Source organism: Ictalurus punctatus, unplaced genomic scaffold, assembly GCF_001660625.3.
Source record: "Ictalurus punctatus breed USDA103 unplaced genomic scaffold, Coco_2.0 Super-Scaffold_100046, whole genome shotgun sequence".
NCBI lineage: Eukaryota > Metazoa > Chordata > Actinopteri > Siluriformes > Ictaluridae > Ictalurus > Ictalurus punctatus.
The window spans coordinates 388,836-413,886 of record NW_026521087.1 but is presented as its reverse complement, the minus strand read 5'-3'; the positions used below and the strand labels follow the sequence as shown (position 1 = coordinate 413,886).

The window sequence follows — 25,051 nt, the reverse complement described above, 5'->3', positions numbered from 1 at the left end:
CATGGTCAATCGTATAACTGTACACAAGCAGTTTGTGCTTGGTTCCCGATAATCACCGCTTGCGGTGATTTTTGTGATATTTGTATGTTGTCTTTCTTATAAGGTATCCTTGAGTGTTATGAAAGGTGGCGACAAATAAAATGTATTATTGCATAGTTCTCCCATCTGACCATGCAGAGTCCATCGGTGGTGTTGTCCCAGGAATAGCAGCTGGCTGTGTGTAGTGCCATGTCACTCTTCTGCATTATAGCCCAACTACCAATGTACTTAATACTTAATGCTTTTCCATGTCTGTTTTTTTTAAATGAGAGTACGCGCTGTGATACTCTCTGTCCACTGGTTCAGTTTGTTCCGACTTTAGTCCAACCCTGACACCTTCACATTCATCAGGCACTTACGTAAAGAGACGTTTTAGGCTGAGCTGGTGCTTTGGGAAATAGTATACTGGCCTGTGTGCTGTTTCTGTGAGCAAGGGGTCTCACTATTTGGAATGCTATTGTGCAGCTGTGCCTTTCCCATTTTGACTCCTGTCCTGGAGTCAGGATCACACTGCTGGTACTGGCAGTGTCCGGCTCTTTAAGAACTCACTTACACATGATGTGTCACTCACTGTAGGCCAATCAGCTACCCATTACCATTCTGTTTCTTTCCAGCAAAAAGGGCTTTTTAATGCATTAAAACTTGTGTTGTGTTTCACTAAAAGAAAATGCTGCATCCATGGAATTGTCATTGCCATATCATGGCACATAGGATTAAAACAAATGCTTCATTTCTCCATATGTTGCTTGTAGCATTTTAAGACGTATTAAGGCACAAGTGAGGTGTAAGAGGCTGTGCTACACCTCGCACAGTCAGCAGAAGACAGCAGCAGTGCACAGCAAGAGTTGCCGTGTGGGAGAACTCAGTTACCCAGAACACTCCAGGCTGATTAACTGGGATTGCCTGCACTTGCCAGGCCGGATGCTTAAACCCAGACTTTGAGGCCACTCTTTGTCATACCTTTGTAGAGGGGAGAAAAATTGCCTGATGTGGGAACTACTGGGGAAGGGAAGTTGGGTCAGAGCCACTCAAATGGCTCAATGCCAGGTGCCCCCTCAGGAAATTCTTTGAGGAGGGGGCTCACAACCTAGGTAAAATCATCTCCCACCCTCCCTGCTCCACTTTGGTTGCTCTGCTTCCTTACTCAGCTGAAGTCATTACTCCACTGCGTGGTTGCACTGAGGACATCCCCTACTCCTCTGCTCTGCAGAAGATACCATTACAGCTCATGGCCTCACCACTCTGTCTCTCTGCTCTGCCTCCAATGTCACTACACCACCGTGTAAGGCCTGACATTCAGTGTATTCTACGTTACACCCATACGGTTCCTCATTATCTCAATATCATTAAAAAATGGACTGTTCTGTCTCAGATGAGTGATGAACTTGATTTTGAAGCTGTGTTTCCTGATGTTGGTGTTGCACTTCCACCAAAAAGTGTTAGTGAACCTAGTAATCATTTCTACATTTGAATATGATCATGAGGCACATGGCACTCACTTCACTTATTCTACAGGGTTCAGCAGGGATTTGGTTCAACCTACTAAAGAGTGGAGAAGCGGACACCAGAACTTTGCATGCTGCATGCCCAGTTTTTGTAGGCAGTACGTGGGGTAAGTTTCCAGTAAGCACCTCTGCAGAAAATGCTTGGCGTATTTGGTTATATTTATTAATGTACTCAATTTTACTGAAAATTGGAAACAAAATCAGTGCTCACTGATATCCAAGCAACTTCATAAATCTTTTGTAAATATTTCTTTTAGTCTTTGATTTAGTTGCCAATAAGTGGCTCTGCTGTCGGGGACAAGAGTTCAGGAGAAGGTGCACTCTGTCCAGGTCCGACTGAGACTGAAAATTGAAACTCTACCTAAAGCAAGCTGAAAAGATTTTCAGAACTAAGATATTTGGCATAGACCAAAGGGGCTGATTAGATTTGTACTATTTTTTTGTAATGTGTATATGAAGAATAAAATACAGAATTGATATGAAAGATAAATATATTAGTTTACTATTTTACAATATTGTGTAATCTCTAGATAAAGGTGATTACTGCACTTCCCTGTTTATTGTTTTATCAAAGGCGTGACACAGTGGATCATGAAATATTGCTGCATAGATTAAATAATGTTGGTCTATTAAATCATTTGTTTAGACCGCTGGTTTTTGCTTGTTGTTTCCGTAGCAAGATAGATTTTACGGGATGTATTTTATGTATGCATCCATCGACGGTGGCGCTCGGCTTTACGTGACGTACGGGTTTTTCGCGGCGCCGACGTCGGATCTGATCACCACTTGCTTGTGACTTCAATCCGACTAAAATTGAAAAGAGTGGCCGGACGCAACACCGTTCGGTCATTTGCCTCCGAGAAATTGAAGGACCGCGTGAACGCCGAGCACTTCCACATTGAACTCGCTAATCGATTCCAGATTCTTGACAACTCGGCCAGCATCGAAGAACAATGGGCACAGATCAAGGATGCTGCCATAGAGACGGCAGAGAGAACGATTGGTCGACGGCGTGGAACGCAGCGAGAACGGTGGATTTAGGACCGGACATGGTCGTTGCTCGATGAAAGACGGGTCAAGAAACATCAGCGCGATCAAGCAAAGACCGAAGAGGAGCGAAATGAAGCAACGCAGGCGTACCGAGAACTCGACCGCAGGGTCAAGAGGAGTTGCCGAGCAGACAAGAAGGACTGGCTGGACCGGAAGGGCACTGAAGCACAACTGGCTGCGGACCAGGGTGACAGCAGGACTCTTTTTCGTGTGGTCAGAGATCTCACTCGGGCCCGAAGCGGTTCCACTGGGCCGATAAGGGATACAACCGGCAGGATGCTAGTTAGCAAAGAAGAGCAGGACGCGCATTGGGTGGAACATTTCAAAGACACCCTAAACCAGCCGGCTCCCGTAGCCACGCACGACTTTACAGTCTTTCCTCCTTCCTGTGAGCTGGAAGTGGACATGAGCGACATCATGGATGCTGAGGTCGCTGCAGCGATTCGTCATCTGAAAAACAACAAAGCACCTGGTCTTGACCAAATCTCGGCAGAAATGCTGAAAGCGGGTGGTGATGAAGTTGTACGGGTGCTCACTACGCTGCTCAATGACTGCTGGCACATGGAACATGTCCCAAATGACTGGAGACAGGGTGTCATCGTCAAATTACCTAAGAAAGGTAATCTCGCAGACTGTAACAATTGGAGAGGCATCACCCTTCTGTCTGTTCCAGGCAAGGTATTTTGTCTCGTCCTCCTCAAACGGATACTGCGAGCAGTTGATCAGGCTCTACGGGACGAACAGGCCGGGTTTAGAAGCGGTCGGTCGTGCACTGAACAAATCTTTGCTCTTCGAAACATCATTGAACAAAGCTCCGAATATCAGAAACCGCTCTTGGTCAACTTTATAGACTTTAAGAAGGCGTTTGACAGCGTCCACCGGAAATCGCTTTGGAACATCGCACGGCTATATGGCATTCCACAGCGGTTTATCGCCGTTTTCCAGAACTTATATCAGGATTCTAGCTGTTGCATCCGGACGGACACAGGTCATACTGCCTTTTTCACCATCGAGACTGGAGTCAGACAGGGCTGCATTCTTTCACCATTCTTTTTCCTCATGATGATGGACTTCGTCATGCGACGAGCACTAACACAGCCAGCGTCTGGAATTCCGTGGACAGGCCAGGGACGCCTGACCGACCTGGAATTCGCCGACGATATTGTGCTATTGGCGCAGAATGGGAAAGTCTTACAGGAGATGACCACTAGCCTGGAGCACGAAGCAGCCAAAGTTGGGTTACGGATCAGCACTGACAAGACCAACGTCATGGCCGTCGGCCGGATGACACCGGTGCGGATCACGGTGAGCAACCAGCTGATCGAAGAAGTCAAACAGTTCACCTACCTTGGCAGCATTGTGGCTGCGGATGGTGGGACTAACGTGGATGTCAATCGCAGAATCGGCAGAGCATTTGCAGTCTTCCAACAGCTACAACCGATTTGGGCTAGGCGAACTATCCACACCAACAGCAAACTTCGCCTGTTTAATAGCATCATCATCCCAACCGCCATCTATGCATCTGAAACTTGGAAGAGCTCGAGGGCAGTCATCCACAAGCTGAATGTGTTTCAACAACGATGCCTGAGAAGAATACTCGGTGTATCATACCGTGATCGTATTTCAAATGAAGAAATTCTAAGAAGAACAAACTCCCGCAGCCTGGCAGAAATGGTCGTAGAGCGAAGAATGCGCTTTGCAGGACACATTCTACGGATGTCTGACCACCGCCACGCAAAGATCGCGCTGCGCTGGACGCCGCCACGGGGGAAGAGAAGAGTAGGGCGGCTGCGGAATACTTGGCGACGAACATTCATGGAAGATCTACGAGCGATCGATGTCAAGTGGGAAGATGTGGAAATCGACGCTTCCGACCAAGCCCGCTGGCGAATGCTTGTTGCCCGATGCGCCCCGCTGCGCGGACGGAACTAACTACTACTAACTACTATTAAATCATTTAAAAATTATTGAAGTAATCTCAGAGAGGCTATTCGGGTTAAATAAAGGTTAAATAAATAAAGAGAGAAATAAAATGGCTCTTTCCACAGGTGATGGCTAATTCCCTGCTTTTCTTGTAATACTTGATTTAATCTCCCATCCCTTCAGTTCTCTCATCTTCATGTAATGTACTTCTCTAATCAAATATCATTTGTTGGAATACCCCCTCTCATAAAGGGGTCTTCTACTCTCATGTTTAGTTAATCTGTCAAAGACTTCTAGTCTGTTGTCTGCAAAAATACAACAAAATACAACAAAGATTCATTCTTCTCCCTTCCTGAATTCCTTTCTTAATATCCTTCTGGTGAATGAAAAAACTAAATCCTTTAGTCTAGGACTATTTGTGATGTACACTAATCTAACATGTTAATATCCCGTCTGTGCTAACGAGTGATAATCCCAATAATACAGAACTAAAATAGAGTAAATGAGGTTGAGATCTAGACATGTATTTACAGTTCTCTAGTCTCTTTTATTCCACTCATTTTTATTCAAAACATCCTATTGAATTTGTTTTTTACTGTGTACAACAATAGTGTTTAGTTTAAAGGGTAGACGTGCATGCACCCCCTTTGTCCCTTATTAACTTACAACTGTACCACACTCAAAATATCACTCAGACCCTTCATACATGACATTTAAACTTTCTTCACTTTCTGTACATATCTCTAATCAGGAGTAATGCGTATGTGTATTTAACTAGTCTAACAAAATTGATCAACTATGAGCTTGGTTTCAATTTAATACAAAATTTGTTTCCTTCACTGAGCGCCATTGTGAAAGGCGTAAAAACGTTCCATTATAAATGTATCCATTTCATTTAAACTGTATTTGATCCTATTAAGTTGGTGTTAAGTCTACTCATGTCACAAACTACATTTCCCATCCTGCACTGCGGCCCATAAACATCTCTGCCATGTACTGCAAATCCCAGATCACACACCTGCATTAAATTTACAGCACAATCACAGCTACAGTATAAAGACTTTCAATTCACTCACAGATTGTGCAGTATATGCTCCATTCCTCGTGTTTGTGACCATTGCACTGTCTTATTTAAATATTGAGACTTGTGTTTCGTATACATTGTATTACATGTCCATAGCACACCGTATATAATATATATTTGTATATTCACACATTACTTTATTCTATTCAACAGTCTACGGTTCAGTAAAGAAACAAGTCACTCAAACTACACTGCTGCAAAGAGACTGTAACTGAACTAAACTAACAAACATGTCACTGCAGTGAGACCCACATCAGCACAACAACAGGTCACATCAACAGCAAAAGAAACCACCACGTAACATGCAACACTGTCCGATCCAGACACATGTAATCCATGCAAATCCTAATTCAACATTAACTATTCATCTTATTCTAATGTGAAGGACTCAACACATCTGGAATAGACAGAAAATGTGTTACAAAAAGTTTGAAAATAAGTGTAGACTAATATTACCATCAAATCTTACTAATTATTCATCACTGGACATAGGCAATGTTTAAAGAGAAATATACAGCAAATTATTCATCATTGTGCAACACAAATACCTCACGCCAAAAGAACTCACGCTTACACTTCTCAACTTAGAAAACAGCAGTTACATTATTATTATTATTATTATTATTATTATTATTATTATTATTATTATTATTGTTTATTTATTTATTTTTTCTTTGAGTTCATTGCAATCGTGACGCAAGTGACCAGTTGGCATGGGAACATCAGGGCACGTAAAGATTTATAGACACATACAGGAATCAAAGATACACAAATTAGTGATGGTTATTCCAGCTCTTTTCAGTGAGTCAGTTCATTTGGCTCAGCAATAAACTCCCAAACGACTCTTCATTCAGTACGACTAATGGCTTTTATAATTCAGCCAAATTTAGCAATATTTGGACCCATTATTAGTATGTGTGCACATATATCACTTAACTTGTTCAGTGTAGGATAATTATACTAACCTTTAATTGTACATCATTTTGGATTATGTTTTGCATCAAACCTTAAATAATATAAAAACAGACATTATTACCCATGTGTATTAAGTGTCTTATTTAGCTTGATCTATCCAAAACTCAAACCATTCCAAACAAACCACACTCACTACACTGCTGGAGTACAGGTAACAGCAGCGCACCCCTCACTCACGTACTCCAGTTTTAATCGAAGGTTCACATTTCAAATTCCTGTTGGAATCTTTCTGACCATGTTCATGTACAGTTTGTACAAGATTTAATTCCACTTATTCCTACTGATTATTGTGAAATGTTTAACAGAGGTACAGTATATTTTGAGATGTTTACATAACCTTTGAAAATAAATTATTGGTTTTAACTTTGCTTTCTGTTTCTGTTGTAGATTTTTAGCTTATTTATTAAATGATCTGGCAGACAGAAAATGGGAGTGAGAAACTTTTAGTAGGTTTAGTATTGAGCCATAAGTTTAAAAAAAATAATAATGTTGCAGTGGCACGAAGCTCAGTAGAATTTTCTGCCATAAGTTTAATTACCCCAAAGTTCTATGATTTTGCTGTAGCAGTGACATTGATTTGGGACATCCATCCATCCAGCCATCCATTTTCTGTACCGCGTATCCTACACAGGGTCGTGGGGGAGCGTGGAGCCTATCCCAGGGGACTTGGGGCACAAGACAGGGGACAGCCCTGGATAGGGTGCCAACCTGTTGCAGGGCACAATTGCACACACACTCACACACACTCACACACTATGGATCATTTGGAAATGCCAATCATCCTACAACACATGTCTTTGAATTGGGGAGGAAACCAGATCACCTGAAGGAAACCCCCGAAGCATGGGGAGAGCATGCAAACTCCATGCATATGATAGTTGTTGTTATTGTTATTATTGTTGTTATTATTATTATTATTATTATTATTATTATTATTATTATTATTATTATTATTATTATTATTATGAGGATCCCGTTGTGTGCTGGAGAGGCTTTTCCAGCCTGTCTCTCTACCACACCTTAAAGCATCTTAACATCGCATTACAACAAATGAAAAGAACTATCAGGAACACCACAGAGGCTGCTGAGAGAGCTTCAAGAAGGCTCTGGAGGGTGATCAGCAATTTGGACACAGGCCAGGTCCAGGGAGTCTTAGGATTAAAGACCTGAAACACCCAGTGGCTCCAGGTTCCATCACTAATGTGTCCAAAAGCACATTGCAAGATGTATGAAAAAAACATGAAAATATTAATAATAAAAATTCATTCATTAATTCCATAAAAATCAGAAAAGTTGGCTGGACTAGAAAAAAACATGCACAATGACCATCCAAGCTGTTTTTTATTTTATTTTTATTTTATTAATTACATTATTTTTGCAGACCCAGCAGATACAGTCAGGTTCATAAATATTTGGAAATTGGCAAAGTTATAGTTTTTAAAAATATATTTTTTTTACCACAGTATATTGGAGTGGAAATAAAATAATATCCATATTCATTCTTTCATTCCAACTCCAGTATACTGTGTTCGACAGCTAAAATAATAACTTTGTCAAGTAACGAAGAGGAAACATTAGCATTGTCTGTACACCAAAAAAAAAGAGAACCTCTCTGTTATGTTAGAATCAGGGTACTGGTATTGTACATCCCCATAGTCCACCTCCTCTGTATTAAAGGTCATTTTAGATAGCAACTATAGAAAATATAGTAGTTTAAAAAAACAACACCCTACTACACACTCGTCTCCTCATGCTGCAAGTGCACACTGGTTTTGGCCTAGTAGGGTGAGTAAGGGGAATTGAACACAAGATTTGGGATTCCTAACGCAGTTTAGTAGTAACTACATATGTTCTAGTGGAATAATAATACTTTACTGCTGAGACAATAGCTCCACCTACAGGAAGATGTCTGCAAATAACTCTACAGTACATGTCTATTTTAATTTTAAAATAGGAATTCCATCCATCTTCCCCTGCTTACTCCTTTTCAGGTCGCGGGGGAACCTGGAGCCTATCCCAGGGAGCATCGGGCACAAGCCAGAGTACACCCTGGACAGGGTGCCAGTCCATCGCAGGGCACATTCACACACCCACTTATACACTACAGACACTTTAGACACGCCAATCAGCCTACCATGCGTGTCTTTGAACTGGGGAAGGAAATGGGAGTACCCGGTTGCCAAAAACATTTTCAGTACACCTTGGTGTAGATTTTACAAGTCTCTAGAACTGTACTGAAGCATTATTCTTATAGAAGAGATTTACTTCATTTGTTTTGATGATGGTAGCAAGCAGTGTCTAACACTGGCAGTTGCATTGCGATTTGATTACTGTGAAGATTATAGCATATGATTTACATTTTAATACTTAAAACACCAAGGTGTACTGAAAATGTTTTTGGCAATGTTCTACTAAGACACTTTATATCGGCTTTTGATTTAATTTGCCAGCCAACTGTGAATAAATATTCACAACAGTCAGATTTCAAAGCAAGGCAATTGTTATCAATGCTGTCTTTGCTTAATAGGTCATACTTGCTTGTAGTGCAACCATTAGCATCCTTTTAAGCTGCCTCCACTTGTCTTGCAGTGCTTCCTTAAAGCTGTCTGTCATGAGGAAGTAAAATACTGGGAAGATGACACTGAGCCTATGCAATTAGCCGTGTCACTGCGAAAACCGAATCGATGTAGTGTACGATGCACGGTGACAAATTTAATTCAGGAAGCCGAGAGGCAATGCGCACAATCCTCATTATATGGATGGGTGTGTAGAGCACCAGAAACATGATTGCCACAGTCCCACGATTCTTACTGGCCTTTGGAAGGATGTCACATGCATTTCCTCTCTTTTCATGAGAACAGAAACCATGCTTTGCGATGATAGAAACAAACCCACCAGGGGCATCACATATCCAGTTATTTTGAGCACTATGCTGTAAATCAGAATAACTCTGGCCACTCTGACGCTTGCAAAATCACAACACACTGTCCAGCCATTTTCCTCCAAGTCCTGAATAATGAAGTCTATGAGGGGAGCAATTTGAGCATTTACCAAGATCCAGTTCAGTATGGTGATGCACAATGAGGCCTTGAGTGTCAACAGGATGTGTTCTCGCTGTGGGTGACATGCAACAAGAACCGGTCCACACTTACAGGCATCATGAAAAGGATGCTAGAGTACAAGTTCACATGGAGGATGTAGCGATTGACCATGCATAGTGAAGTACTGAATTTCTTCTGGTTGTAAGCGTAGTTATAGGACAGCTCAGGTAAAGTACACAGGAAGATGAGAAGAGACACAGACAGGTTAAACAGGTACAAGTTTGTGGACTTCCAAGCAGGGAGGCAAAATATATAGCCTAGGACCTGCACTAGGTTTCCGATGAAGCCAATAGTGAAATTCCAGACCATACACTGGCGAGAGGTAATATCTTTCTAATAATGGAGCGATGACACTGCAGCAGTTGTCCTACAGCCATAAAAAAAAATAGTGTATATATAATTACTGTACATAAAGGGTTCTATTTTCATGTTATTGCAGGTATAATTTGCTGGTTAACACTAGAATGATGCTTTTTTGTTGGGCGGATTAAAGTAGTGTCACATGTGCTTCCACATTCCACATTTCTTGACCTCCCTTAGATGCCTTAGTTTTAATTTGATCTGCTCTGAAATTATGTTCTCAAAACAATAAAAAATAATTAGAGTTTGTATGAAGCAGATTATTTATTATTCTCAGGTGTGGGGCTTTAATTCTTTTTAAGCTTTCAACCCTATTTTGATTCATAAATTGTTTTAATTTATTAGCAAAACTGCGCAATTTAGAATGAATGTTGTATTTGACAGTGTTGAAAGAGTTGCTGTGAACTTAAGTTCAGAGGCATCAAGATTAAAAATGTGCACTTGTCCAAATGTTCTACATAAACATATACAGTGGGGTCAAAAAGTCTGACCATTTTTTCTGATGTTTTTTCATTTAAAATTTGAAATCAACAGAAGGTCATGAAAATTCACAATGAGTCACAACTAGTGATTGGGATGAATAGGTTGTACAGTATCGTCCCATTAGCTCAGGTATTCCAGGTATGTCAAGTATGTAATACTGTTCATTACTGTAGCAGGTGGGGAGTCGGTTTAGCGGAAGTCTGCAGAGGGTCTGTGCTTATTTTCATTTTCTTATATGAACAAGCTGTTCTCTCTCGTGCGTGTGTGTGTGTGTGTGTGTGTGTGTGTGTGTGTGTGTGTGTGTGTGTGTGTGTGTGTGTGTGTGTGTGTGTGTGTGTGTGTGTGTGTGTGTGTGTGTGTGTGTAAAATGTGTCATTTAGAGGTGAAGAGACAGGACACAATCGCATGAGATCAGCATGTTTATTAGGGCATATACAAAAAACATAGTCATGAATCAAAGTATAGTCAGTTAAAAAGATTAAACTATTGAACTGGTAAAGAAGAACCCAAATTTCTATAAAACACTAGTTTAACCTCCTGGGAAACTGCTCTACCCTGGAAATAATCTAAATTTAATCCGTAGCAATAAATAATTTCAAGACATGTGGTCATGATTCTTACAGAACAGTGAGAAATAGTTCCTTTCTACACCTCTCTTTGGATCAAATATTTATTCTTGTTACAAATATAACGTTAGAAATCTTCATCCTTAATTCTCTAGCAGGAAAAAAAGTGTTATTTAGAGTGTGTAGTGTAATGATATAAAATATCATATGACACTTTTTGTAATAAAATAATATCTGTAATAAAACCTACGTAGGCCACACTAAGTAAAGAACATAATTAGCATTTCATTTAAAATGTCATGGTGTCAAAACTTATAGCAGCGGTCATCAGTTCAGAATTTATTTCTGGTGTAAAACAGCTAAATGTTTTAAAAGGTTACTTAAAGTGGACAAGTTTAATTACTTTTCTCACCAAAAAGCTGGAAAGGTAATGTTTATCTGTATAAACATACATCTCTCTCTCTCTCTCTCTCTCTCTCTCTCTCTCTCTCTCTCTCTCTCTATCTATCTATAAAGCTATTAAACAAACAAATAAATAAAAAATACAGCCATTATTAACTATTTCATCATCAATATTTAATCATTTTAATATAGAATTAATTCTACTTGGGAAATTCACCCTGGGAGGTGTTTTTTTTTTAACAGGAAAATAAACGGTTCTTTACACCAGACCTGTGCATTTTGGACATGCGCAGGATTTAAAGCTGTTTTTAAAGCATTTCACAGAGACTGATCCTGTACTGCAGGTGTCTGTCAGGTTCACTGCATCCTGTATGTATCCGTGGTCACAAAATTAGAATTGGAAGCTTGGAATCATGAGCTGTTATTATTCTGAAATGTGGAATCAGAACATTCCGAGTTGAAAGGCTGATCTGCATCAACACAATCCACATTCAGATGAATGTTGTACATTCAGTAGCTCTGACCTGCACAGAACATGAGTAAACAGGAAGAAGAGAAGGGAATGGAGAGGAAGGTAGACGGGATGTCCTGCAACATCATCAATGAGCTGCGGTTAGAGAAGCAGCTCTGTGACGCAGTCATCGTGGTGGACGGCGCCGAATTCCACGTGCACAAGATCATCCTGTGCGGCTGCAGTCCATACTTCATGGCTCTCTTCACCAACGGCGGGTACCCTCCTGATAAGCTCAGGTACAGCATCCCTAACGTTTCCGCCGAGATAATGGAGCTGATCGTGGAGTACGCGTATATAAGACGTGTTAACATCACGGAGAAAAACGTGTTTAAGCTGCTGATCGCTGCTGATTGTCTGTTGGTGAACAGCCTGCTGAACGACTGCTGCATGTTCCTGAAGGCTCAGCTGTGTCCCGAGAACTGCATTAACATCTGTCGTTTAGCTCACTCCTACTTCTGCGAGAAGTTGAAGCAGCAGGCCTTCCGGTTTATCTTGCACAACTTTGAGGAGATGGTGCGGCTCTCTGAGGAGTTCCTGGACCTGACGGTCGAGCAGCTGAGCGAGATCATCGAGAAGGACGAACTGAACGTGAAACAGGAGAGCGTGGTGTTTGAAGCCATCTTACAGTGGATCAAACATGCGCCATGGAAACGGAAAGCGCACATAGGAGTGTTACTGCCCAGGGTGCGTCTGGGGCTATTGACACACGATTACCTTATGAACAATGTGAGCAACAACGTTTTAGTGATGGACGACATGACATGTAAGCTGATCGTCACCAGAGTTCTGATGGGCATCGATGACCTCAACCCGAGCCTTCCCCTCAGCTCTGATCTCCAGAGACTCCGCCTGCCCAGCGCCGTTCTGCTGGCCATCGGTGGCTATGGCCACAAGAATCTCAATACAACTCAATACAACTGTACAAATGTTTGTACAAGAAACATAGAAGCGTATGATACGCGAGCAGCGCGATGGGTCAACGTCACATGCAACGACGAGAGTCCACGAGCCTATCACGGGACGGTGTATCTGAATGGCTTCGTGTACTGCATCGGAGGATTCGACAGTGAGGGTTTCCTCAACAGTGTGAGAAGGTTTGACCCCATCACCAGAACCTGGGCTCAGGTGAACCCCATGCACTCTTGCCGGTGTGACGTGAGCGTGTGTGTGCTGGACAGTCGTATCTATGCGATGGGAGGATTTGAAGGCTTCTATCATCTAAATACAGTAGAGCGATATGAACCTGAGAATGATCGGTGGTGCATGATCGCGCCGATGCACGAACCAAGGAGTGACTCTAGCGCTACAGTACTGAACGGCAAAGTGTACATATGTGGAGGGTTTGACGGGAACGGGTGTTTGTTCACGGGGGAGTATTACAGTCCTCAGACGGGAGCGTGGACCCTCATCACCCCCATGATGATCAGAAGGCGTGGACTGGGCGTGGTTGCGTATGGAGGATGGGTTTACGCTGTCGGGGGAAATGATGGTGTTAATCAAATAAGCAATGTAGAGGTGTATAATCCTCAGACCAACGTGTGGACACAAGGTCCAGCCATGAACAACAAGCGCAGCAACTTTGGCATTGAGGTGCTGGACGATCTCCTGTTCGTTGCTGGAGGAGATAACGGCTCTACCTCCATGGATGAAGCGGAGTGTTATGATAAGCAGACTTCTGAATGGCATGCAATCGAAAACATGGGGATTTCTCGCCGTGGTCTGAGCTGCTGTGTGCTGTCTGGTTTACCCAACATGGCAGATTACGCTGCTCCCCGAGACGATCCCTACAGAGTCCCTCAGAGCTCACAGAGCACCAGAGGCTACCTCACACCTCCTGCCAACGTCTGAGACGTACAAATAAACCTCCTTCATCAGCATCCTTTTGTTCTCAAGAATCAAATTAACCACTCTGAAGCAGTCAAACTACTGAATTTGCCTTTTGTTTCCCCTCTTATGCTGCAAGCCGTTGTACTGAAACTCGTAAAACCACAACGTCCCTCATGGAGACGTGTGATAGAACAGTCCTGAGAGCTCTCACACACACACGTACACATACCTGAGATCACAATGACATGGCGGCACTCATGTGGTCAACGCTAAACAGAATTCCCTTCACGTTATTTTCTATGTGATGAAACTCGACTTTGATGACTTGTAGCTTTTATGTCATAAGTTTAAGTTTGTGACGTAATTCTGCTGATTTTAGCCCAAATTCACTAATGTGATCAAATCACTGTAACGGATCATTTTTACGAGCAAAGATGAAGACAGGGGACAACGATTATACATCATTTCTCTCTGTACATCACAGGAATAATTCATGTAGGTCTTATTAATATGTTTATCAAACTCAAATATGACCTTGCTCAGAGTATCCACCAGTATTTCTGAGCCGGAACGCCTTTAGATCGGAACGCCGGAAAACTGGTTCTGTACTTTCGGAGCTCGAGTACAACAGAGTGCAGCATTAATACCAGCAGATCCACAGCAAGAGACTCTCGGATAATACTATATACACACCAGGTTCAATTACACTACAATCAAACAAGAAAAAAAAAACATGGATTAGGAAAAAAGGACATAAAATAATGACAAAGAGTAAAGGAAAAGGAGAGACAGAATGTGTGTGTGTGAGAGAGAGGATGAGAGAGAGAGAATGATAGAGAGAGAATATGTGTGTCTGTGAGTGAGAGATAGAGAGAGATGATGAGAGAGAATGATACAGAGAGAGAGGATGAGAGAGAGAATGAGAGAATGAGAGAGATATGAATGAAAATTAAATAGAAAGAATGAAAAGCAGAAATCAAGAGGGAAAACAAAAAGTGAAAGACAAACACACTACATGAGGGACTGACAGAAAAAGTTTGAAACAAACAAGTGAGAAGAAAAGAAATGTAAAAAATAATGAAGAGAAAGAAAGAGCAAAAAAGGAACAATAAAAATGATAAATATGAAAGAGAAAGTAATCATGGTAGGGGAATAAAAAGGTAGGACACAATTACTAAAAAGCAGGAGAAACCGTGGAAAAGAAGAGGAAGAGAGACAGATAAAGAAAAAAGGAAAGAGAGGAAGGAGAAAAGAGTGAGAGAGGGATGAAAGAAATGAAGAGAGATTAACGTTTCACCTTGAAGAAGTCGGTTTTGTCAGCAATGTGCTTTAACATCCCCTGTGTGAACGGCGGCCTGATCACCACGGCAACACGACCCTGGCTCGGGCTCATCAGCTGGGCGGACTCGGCCACGCCCACCCGTTCTGCTGTCACCATGGCGACGAACTGCGTCAGACCCACCAGGTCCATGAGGAGGGAGACAGTGACGGCGCGGATGCTGAAGTCCAGCTTAGAGAAACAGATGTTCATCAGAGACTCGAGCCACCGAGGAGGCGGAGTCACACCGCCGCTGTCTGACATCATCACCACACACACGTCATTTATAATCATATTAATATTAACTATTATTATTGTTGATGTTGATATTAATTTATAAGTAATCATACACCGTAATTAGTAATAATAAACAGCAAATAATAAATAAATCAGTAATATTTCATAAAAAAGTTAAAAAAATGCAAATGTGAGAGTATGTTCTGTTTAATATGCGCTGGTTAAATAAAATCATTTTGGCAGCCGTGAACACAGACACACACTCCTTCTGTTCAAATACACATAGCCTCTCTGTTAACTCCGCCTCCCCCTGGTTAGCCCCGTCCCCGGTGGGTGATGTAAAGCTCCACCAGTCTGCACAGAAAGTGCTGGAAGTGCCCGAGGCAGTGCTGCATCACAGGAGCACCAGAGAACCAGGCTGGAGTTTAGGATCGGACTGGAGAGGGGCATGGTCATCAGACTCCGCCTCCTCGTACTGAACAAAATCTGTAAAGCTGCTCTCTGGAGAACGAACTGCGGAGGGACTTTCCCTGTCCTCAAACACGTCCTCGCTGACCGGGACATCCAGACATGACCGGCCTGGGGGGGGGGGTATAGAGAGAGAGAGAGAGTGTGACTCATACGGTGGGACTGAAAATTTCCAGCGTCTCGTTAGTGCGTGATGACTTCACTCAGACTGTGTATGTGTGATGTGTGTGAGTGTGTGATGTGTGTGTGTGGTGCACTGACCTGGAGTGTGTCCTGCTCTTGGGCGGGGTCACTGGACAGGAGGACGAGGGGGGGGATGAGCGGAGGTTGGACTTTGGAGCAGAGGCACAGACAGTGTTGCAGTCCGAGCTGCAGCGTAACGGTCGACACCATCCTCAACAACTGGGGCAAGTGTTCTGTCTGGATCTCTATATACACACATCTCCTACACACACTTACAGACAGACAGAGAGAGAGAGAGAATGAGAGAGAGAAAATGTAAGACAGTTGATCTGCTGAAAGTCATGAAACTGTTACACAGTCAGTGTGTAAAATATAAAGTCTTGATACCGTGTATTTGGTGTACGATAGTGTAGGATGGTGTTTTTGGTGTACGATGGTGTTTTTGGTGTAGGATGGTGTAGGATGGTGTTTTTGATGTAGGATGGTGTTTTTAGTGTAGGATGGTGTAGGATGGTGTTTTTGGTGTACGATGGTGTTTTTGGTGTACGATGGTGTTTTTAGTGTAGGATGGTGTAGGATGGTGTTTTTGGTGTACGATGGTGTTTTTGGTGTAGGATGGTGTTTTTGATGTAGGATGGTGTACGATGGTGTTTTTAGTGTAGGATGGTGTTTTTGGTGTAGGACGGTGTTTTTGGTGTAGGATGGTGTAGGATGGTGTTTTTGGTGTACGATGGTGTTTTTAGTGTAGGATGGTGTAGGATGGTGTTTTTGGTGTAGGACGGTGTTTTTGGTGTAGGATGGTGTAGGATGGTGTTTTTGGTGTAGGATAGTGTAGGATGGTGTTTTTGGTGTACGATGGTGTTTTTGATGTAGGATGGTGTAGGATGGTGTTTTTGGTGTAGGACGGTGTTTTCGTGTAGGATGGTGTAGGATGGTGTTTTTGGTGTAGGATAGTGTAGGATGGTGTTTTTGGTGTAGGATGGTGTTTGATGGTGTTTTTAGTGTAGGACGGTGTTTTTGGTGTAGGACGGTGTTTTCGTGTAGGATGGTGTAGGATGGTGTTTTTGGTGTAGGATAGTGTAGGATGGTGTTTTTGGTGTACGATGGTGTTTTTGGTGTAGGATGGTGTTTTTGGTGTAGGATGGTGTAGGATGGTGTTTTTAGTGTAGGACGGTGTTTTTGGTGTAGGATGGTGTAGGATGGTGTTTTTGGTGTAGGATTGTGTAGGATGGTGTTTTTGGTGTAGGATGGTGTAGGATGGTGTTTTTAGTGTAGGACGGTGTTTTTGGTGTAGGATGGTGTAGGATGGTGTTTTTAGTGTAGGACGGTGTTTTTGGTGTACGATGGTGTTTTTGGCTGACATGTAAAGAGAAACTGTGACAATAAGCCTAGTGAAGTTGACTCAGCCCTCAGGGGTTTAATAAGATCACCACTAAGAACTGAATACTTACTGCAAGTTAATGTTAATGACCTTGAAACATTTAAACAGAAATGGTGTGTAAATCAATGTATTTGTGATGTTGATTATAACGGAAATAGTTACATATTTATTTGAGGTTTTTTTTAGTGATAATATGATGTGCTGAAAGATGATGCTTAATTGATTCGTCTATGAGGGGGAAACAATCTTTGGTATTAAAGGATATTTTAAAGTCCAGTCCATCCAAGGGTTTTCTCGCTCTCTCCCTCTGTCTCACCTAAGATTCTCTCTCTCTCCCTCTCTCCAAGGGTTTTCTCTCTATAACCTAGGGTTCTCTCTCACTCTCTGTCTCACCTAGGATTCTTTCACTCTCCGTCTCACCTAGGATTCTCTCTCTTTCTCTCTCTGTCTCATCTAGGATTCTCTCTCTCTCTCTCTCTCTCTCTCTCTCTCTCTCTCTCTCTCTCTCTCCAAAGTTTTTCTCTCCCTCATCTAGGGTTCTCTCTCTCTCTCTCTCTCTCTCTCTCTCTCCAAAGGTTTTCTCTCCCTCACCTAGGGTTCTCTCTCTCTCTCTCTCTCTCTCTCACTCTATCTCTCTCTCTCACTCTCTGTCTCACCTAGGAGTCTCTCTCTCTATCCAAGGGTTCTCTCACTCTCTCTCCTTCGCACGCCCCCTCACACTCTTGCCCTCTCTGGATTTCTGTAAAGCTGCTTTCTAGCAATGTTTATTGTTAGAAGTGATTTATAGAAATGAAACTGATGTGAATTAATGTTTTATTATTATCATGAAATAGAATGTTATTGATATTCTACTGACTGTTGTAATTTCAGAGATGCATGATGCCAAATCTGAGACATTTATAAAGCAAGTTTTTTTGTGAATAAAATCACAATCAAAATCTCATAAAATATCCTGTTTCTCAAAAAGTTGTGTGATTAATTGCTTTTAAATGAGTTATAACAGTCTGGAACAAAGTCTAACTTAAAAACTGTGAGGTCAGTGTGAAAACTGTGATATTTAGGAACAACTTGCCTGATCTGATTGTTCAGGTAGTTAACCATCTCCTCCACCTGATCAGAACGATCCTTTAACACCAAATGCTTCATGAGGGGCCGAAAGTTCTCGCTCTGCATCAAGCTCTGGTATATTATAATAATATATAACAATAATAATATATATTAATATTATACTTGCTCAGTTATTTATTGAGAAAAATGATCCAGTATTACATATCTGTGAGGGGTTAAAGTATGTGCACCTGTGCTTTCAGTAAGCGGTGTGAGCTCCTTGTGCAGTAATAACTGCAGATAAACGTTTGGGGTAACTGTTGATCAGTCCTGCACATCGACTTGAAGGATTTTTATCCCGTTTGTCAGTCCAGAACAGCTTCAACTCTGGGATGTTGGTGGGTTTCCTCACATGAACTGCTTGCTTCAGGTTCTTCCACAACATTTCTACTGTATTAAGGTCAGGACTTTGACTTGGCCATTCCAGAACATTAACTTTATTCTTCTTTAATCATTCTTTGGAATGACATGTGTGCTCAGGGTGACCCACTTTCTCTTGAGATTCAGTTCACAGACAGATATCCTGATATTTGCCTTTAGAAATCGCTGTCCTGGTCCAGATGCAGCAAAACAGGCCCAAACCATGATACTACCACCAGCATGTTTCACAGATGGGGTGAGGTTCTTGTGCTGGAATTCAGTGTTTTCCTTTCTCCAATCATAACGCTTCTTATTTAAACCAAAAATTCTATTTTTGTCTCATCCATCCACAAAACATTTTTCCAACATCCTTCTGTTTTGTCCACATGATTTTTAGCATGCTGCGGAAGGTCAGCACTGTTCTTTTTGAGACCAGTGGCTTTCTCCTTGCAATCCTGCCATGTACACCATTGATGTTCAGTGTTCTCCTGATGGTAGACTCATGAATATTAGCCAATGTGAGAGGGACTTTAGCTGCTTAGAAATTACCCTGGGTTCCTTTGTGACCTCGCAGTCTATTACATATCTTCATTTTGGGGAGATCTTTATTGGACCCTACTGCAGGGTAGGGTAACAATGGTCATGAATTTCCTCCATTTGTCCACAAACTAACTGTCTATGTATTGGTGGAGTCCAAACTCTTTAGAGATGGTTTTGTAACCTTTTCCAGACTGATCAGCATTAACAACCCTTTTTCTGAGATCCTCAGAATCTCCTTTGTTCATGCCATGATACACTTCCACAAACATGTTGTGAAGATCAGACTCTTACAGATCCCTGTTCTTCGTCATCCCACTGATTGAAGACACCTGACTCTAATTTCACTTTAAGATTAACTGCTAATCCTAGATGTTCACATACTTTTGCCACTATCAGATATGTACAGTAATATTGGATCGTTTTCCTTGATAAATAAATGACCAAGTACAATCTTTTTTTCTAATTTTTTAACTAGGTTCTCTTTATCTACTTTTAGGACTTGTGTGAAAATCTGATGATGTTTTAGGTCATATTTCTGCAGATATAAATAAAAGTATGTTTGCTGTACACACATTACCAGCATCCAGTGTTATTCAAAATAAAATCTTATCGCTTGATAGCGTAGAACCTCGTACTCCAAACACAAATCTGCTACTAGACGCGCAGCCTACACACATACAGTAGAGACAAATATTGATTATAAAATAACAAGGTGTCTACAAGGTGAATGAGGCAGAGCAGCGCACAGCTGCGGTGTTCAAATGTCAATCTGAGACGCTTAGTTTTCCAGATATACTTTCCTCATATGGGACGAGGCGTATGAATGAATGCTGACGTTCATTCATCCAGTAAATGAAAGGTTTGTTGCAAATGAACATGACGATAAACTGCTGTCCATCAGAAATTGTAGGAGGCAGGTATACATGTATATGGGCTTGGAGGGAAGGTAGGGTGAAGGAGTTATAAATAATAATTACAGTGTTACTGTGCATGTAAAATTTAGATCTTTGATTTTACCTACTGGCCCTTTAAATTATACTAATACTGTATAAAATTGGAAGAAATCATATACATGCTGAAGCGACAGGTAAATAATTTACCTGTGTCTCTGCACTCATTATGGGACTGAGCAGACGTGCCTCATATCCACGGGGTGCATCTGCAACAAATACACCACTCTGAAAAACAGAAGAAAAGAAATGTGCATAGAAAACACTTTTCTCTGATGGGAAAAAGAGCTGTGAAGTATAATGGAGGAGTTTTTAATTCACCTCATGAGATCAGGATCCTCAGTAAGATCAGTCACAGAGTCCTGGTACTGGAGGTCCTGTATTGACAAATACTGGTACTAATAATCACTCAATAATCTGTGCCTTTATGGGGGTTTTAAGGATTTAGTTGCTTTGTTTGATAAGATGCTTTGGGAATTATTCCTCAGTTTTCAGCGTACATTTAAAGTTCCTGCGTGTGTTTGAAAACGTCTTACCTTGCCATTTGTCTGCCCTGGTGTTCAAAGCCACTTCTCTAGAAGGATATTACAGATCTTAAGAAGGTCAACACCGTTAATGGGTGCGATCTCTTTAGCCACTGCGTGAATGTCTGGTCAGGCAAACAAAAGTGGCACAGAAAACGTGATGAGTAAATGCTATTGTTAAAAACTGTTTAAAGCAGCCTTTTGTTATACACCCTAGGGCTAGGGGTCGACCGATAGTGGATTTTACTGATACCAGTAACCAAGTCAGGCAGAAGTTTTAAACTGATACTGAATGAAAACACTCGGAGTAAAATATTCCTGAACTTTATTACAAAAATAAAGTACTGACTGAACCATGAAAATGTACTGCACATTTTAAAATGAAATATAATATATTAACTATTAATAAATGTTTATTTAATGTAGCACTCTGTTAGATTTCCAAGTATCTCAGGAATCTCATATTTATGTCTTCAGATCTCCATCAGCCCTATCAGCCTGTTCTACCATTACTTCTATTAACTTTTAGTTCTGTGCTGCTATGAGCTAGAAAGTGTGGTTTACCGAAGAGTTCAGGCCTGGAGAGTCCAAATGAACACGAACACGAACACGAACACGAACACACACACACACACACACACACACACACACACACACACACACACACACACACACACACACACACACACACACACACACTCACACACTCACACACACTCACTCACTCACTCACTCACTCACTCACTCACTCACTCACTCACTCACTCACTCACTCACTCACTCACTCACGTGAATGTTCACAGAGACTTCTGGTTTATTTCATGCAAAACAAAAGTATTTATACACATTGATAAGAAGCAGTGTGTTTCTACTGGTCCAGGTGTCAGACAGATTTAAACAAAACACACAGCACATAGTCATTATACAAAATAAGTCCTGTGTCATGTTGACATGGAAACACATAATATAACCAAGGATAGCATTTGATCATCTTATTTAAGGAGGTTATTAAATGAATACAATGTAATTAAATGAATACATTCATCATAGGTATTTGATAGCAGTTCATAATATGAGAGTACATGATATAAGAATTTCCTTTCACACTCCAAATAACATAAAAATAGAGACATCCAAAATGAATTAAAAAACACTTCAAATAACAAGAATGAGTTTTTATTTCTCCTCTAGAGGTCACTCTCGTGCTGGATAATGACATCGGACAGTTCTCAGCCGCTGCTGCAAGGGACGCAGTCGAGCTCTACTAAGGGCTGCATGATTCTCAATGAAATAGGAAACTTTTTTTTTGGTTTGAGCAATTATTCGATTCTTACATTACTTACGGAGGCTGCATTTGAACAGACAATAAGGAAATGTAAAGCTTCAGTGCTCCGAGTTTCACAGCAAAAAATTCACATCTTGATCTACACCATGAAAAAAATTCCGTACTTTCTCCAGACTTTCCAGAACCGTGCCTCGCTTGCTGACATTTAGGCACATCATGATTCTAAATGACCAGCAACATCAGTACATCAACCCTAACCTTTCATGAGTCCACACTTTCATGAGTATAACCATTAAAAAAAGAGGCTATTGTACATCCTAATAAATATTCAAGTTGCAATCAAAATGGTGCGTGATTGCTTGAGTATTGGTGCTTAGGGTCTGCATGGTCAGATTTACTCTCACCAGGGGAGGTCTGTCCAGCAGGACTCTTTACGTGCTCCACCAGTGAGCTGTGCTCAAACAGAGCCACGATGAGATGCCCGGGCAGTCCCGGTCATGAACACGTTCTCCGTGGCTGACCGCTGATACTGCAGCTTCGAGGTGAAGCTCTCTCACCTTGTCTGTAGCTCCTCCTACACACACACACACACGAAACAAAGACATAAACAAGTGCATTCAATAGATCATAAAGTAAGTAGAGTCATTTATGCTGTATTAAATATATACACTGGATAGAAAATATAAAATGATGCCTAATATTTTTGTAATAGTTGTTAGTCAACAAAAGAGCCTCTCTGTAAATGCAACAGGACTGCAAAAGAAAAAACAAAGCAGCGACCAGTTATATTAAAGCGCAGAATAAAACTAAGACAAACCCGTATTCATGGAAATGACATGACTTTAAGGCTTAACCAAGATAAGTGGGAAAACAGTTTGGTCAATAGCGATGGGAAGGAAAGACATCATTGTAAAATTTGTTTATAAACAAACAACTAAAGATTCCTCTATAAAAGAATTAAAATAAAAACTCATACATATATAGATTTATTTTATAAAGCATCTTATTCCTGTGGTAACAAACCTGTAGCATATCAGACTTCAATGTGTGTACGAGGTCCAAGCTGAATTTCAAACACACAGTTCTCTCTGCATCTGTAAACAAAGCAGCGGGGCAAATTTCTTTATTTATAATAAATAAATCTATTCATGATAGATTAATATAATCAGCGATTAGACAAAGTTTAGAGAGGCCAATCGTAACAAAACTCAGTGGACCGGTTTGACTCTTGACCCCAGAGATCTGTGCTCAATTTGAACCCAAACGGCCACTGGGAGGCACCATCACATTTTGTTTTGTGTGTGTGGATTTTATATCATGTGATGTTTCCCACAAACACAAATTCTTTACATCAAAGTGTAGATCTCCTTATTTTGAACAACTGTGCCTCAAGAACCACTCCTGTCATTCAAATTGCTGTCAACTCATACATACAAACTTGCACACACACATGAACTGGTGTGACTAACAGATCGGATCTTGTGCAATTTGTAAAAATAGATAAATAAAATTATTATATGAGCACAGTGACAGGGGCACCTTCATAAAGTTTTGCATAAGGTCCCCAGATGTTTTGGACAGTCACTGGATTTAGTTTTACACATTAATTTATAAGTATATATTGAATAAAAATGAAGCCATGTTTTTCATAATTGATGTACAGATAGGTGGCAAATTAAAGGAACACCCTTAAGAAAGGAGTTAGGGGTGAGGGCATTTTTCTGGCATGGTTTGGGTCCACTTATCCCCTTAAAGGAAATGGTCATTGCAAATCAATATAAACTGGTTTTGAGTGATCACCTTTTTTCCTAGGATGAAGCATTTCTATCCTGTTACAAACGGACAATGCACCATCCATAGGGCACAAGGGGTCAATGAACGGTTAATGATGTGAAGGATATGTCATGGCCTGACCTGATCTCAACCCAGTTGAACATCTATGGGAGATTTTAGACCAATGTGTTATGTCTATGTGAGATCATCATTATCAAGACAGCAAATGATGATCTTTTGGAACAATAGTGTACCATTCCAGCAGTACAATTCCAGAGACTTCTAGAATCAATGCCAAGGCACATTTAAGCTGTTCTGGGAACACATGATGGCTTAACACTGTTTATTAAAACACTGTTAATTTTCCCTTTAATTTCTCACCCATCTGTATAATATCACTGTGTCACAATTCGAGGTTGAGCCAGAAGCAGGTGCAGATAATGACATTTATTGAAGCTACGTACTGAGGAACAAAGATACTAAGACAACTTGACAAAACACTGAGTCATAAACAACATGAATCTAGGACTACTTGGCATGATACAGTGGCAACACTAAACATAAACTAACAAGATCACGAAACATGGAACACAGGGGTCTAAGACAAGCTAATGGTGCAGACAAGGACTATATATACACATGAGTGCTCATTAACCAAAACATGAATCAGGTGCAGGTGGTCATGTGACAACTAGAGCAGTGCAGTGGCTGATGGGAAGTGGAGTCCAGAGTTTCCCAATACGTGACACACTGTCACATGGAAACCTAGAATCTCCAGATTGGGTCATTTTTCCTTCTTTAAGTTCTTTATAGAACAATGCTATTGGTCACCCTTTACATTTAACTGTGGGTTTCACAAATATTTAACCAATGAAAAGCATTAAAAAGTGTTTGTGACTAAATCTCAATCTCTAAAACCTTTGGTAAAGCCTCATAACTGCACCCCACCTACATGTTGAAGGATTGATGTGCCACACAGCAGAGCTGAACAGTGATCTTGAAGGTATCTGATCTGAAATGAGGTTATAATATTTTGAAGGAAAAAAAATTTCCTCTTACCTCCCAAAAACATGGCAGTGGGTGGATTGGGTAACAT

At 41.1% G+C, this 25,051-nt stretch overlaps 1 protein-coding gene and 1 pseudogene across 1 annotated transcript; one reads left to right on the top strand and one right to left on the bottom strand.

Annotated features, from left to right (window-relative positions):
• Positions 1-8,693: 8,693 nt before the first annotated feature.
• Positions 8,694-10,200, bottom strand: LOC128629949 (succinate receptor 1-like; annotated as a pseudogene).
• A 1,535-nt stretch (positions 10,201-11,735) lies between these two features.
• Positions 11,736-15,744, top strand: LOC128629985 (kelch-like protein 10). The gene has a single exon (XM_053678550.1). The coding sequence runs from the start codon at positions 12,024-12,026 to the stop codon at positions 13,848-13,850; it is 1,827 nt and encodes a 608-aa protein (XP_053534525.1). The 5' UTR covers positions 11,736-12,023; the 3' UTR covers positions 13,851-15,744.
• Positions 15,745-25,051: the final 9,307 nt, after the last annotated feature.

Bases quoted from the DNA above. Each gene is read 5' to 3' on its own strand.
- LOC128629985 (XM_053678550.1), top strand. From the start codon at position 12,024: ATGAGTAAACAGGAAGAAGAGAAGGGAATGGAGAGGAAGGTAGACGGG.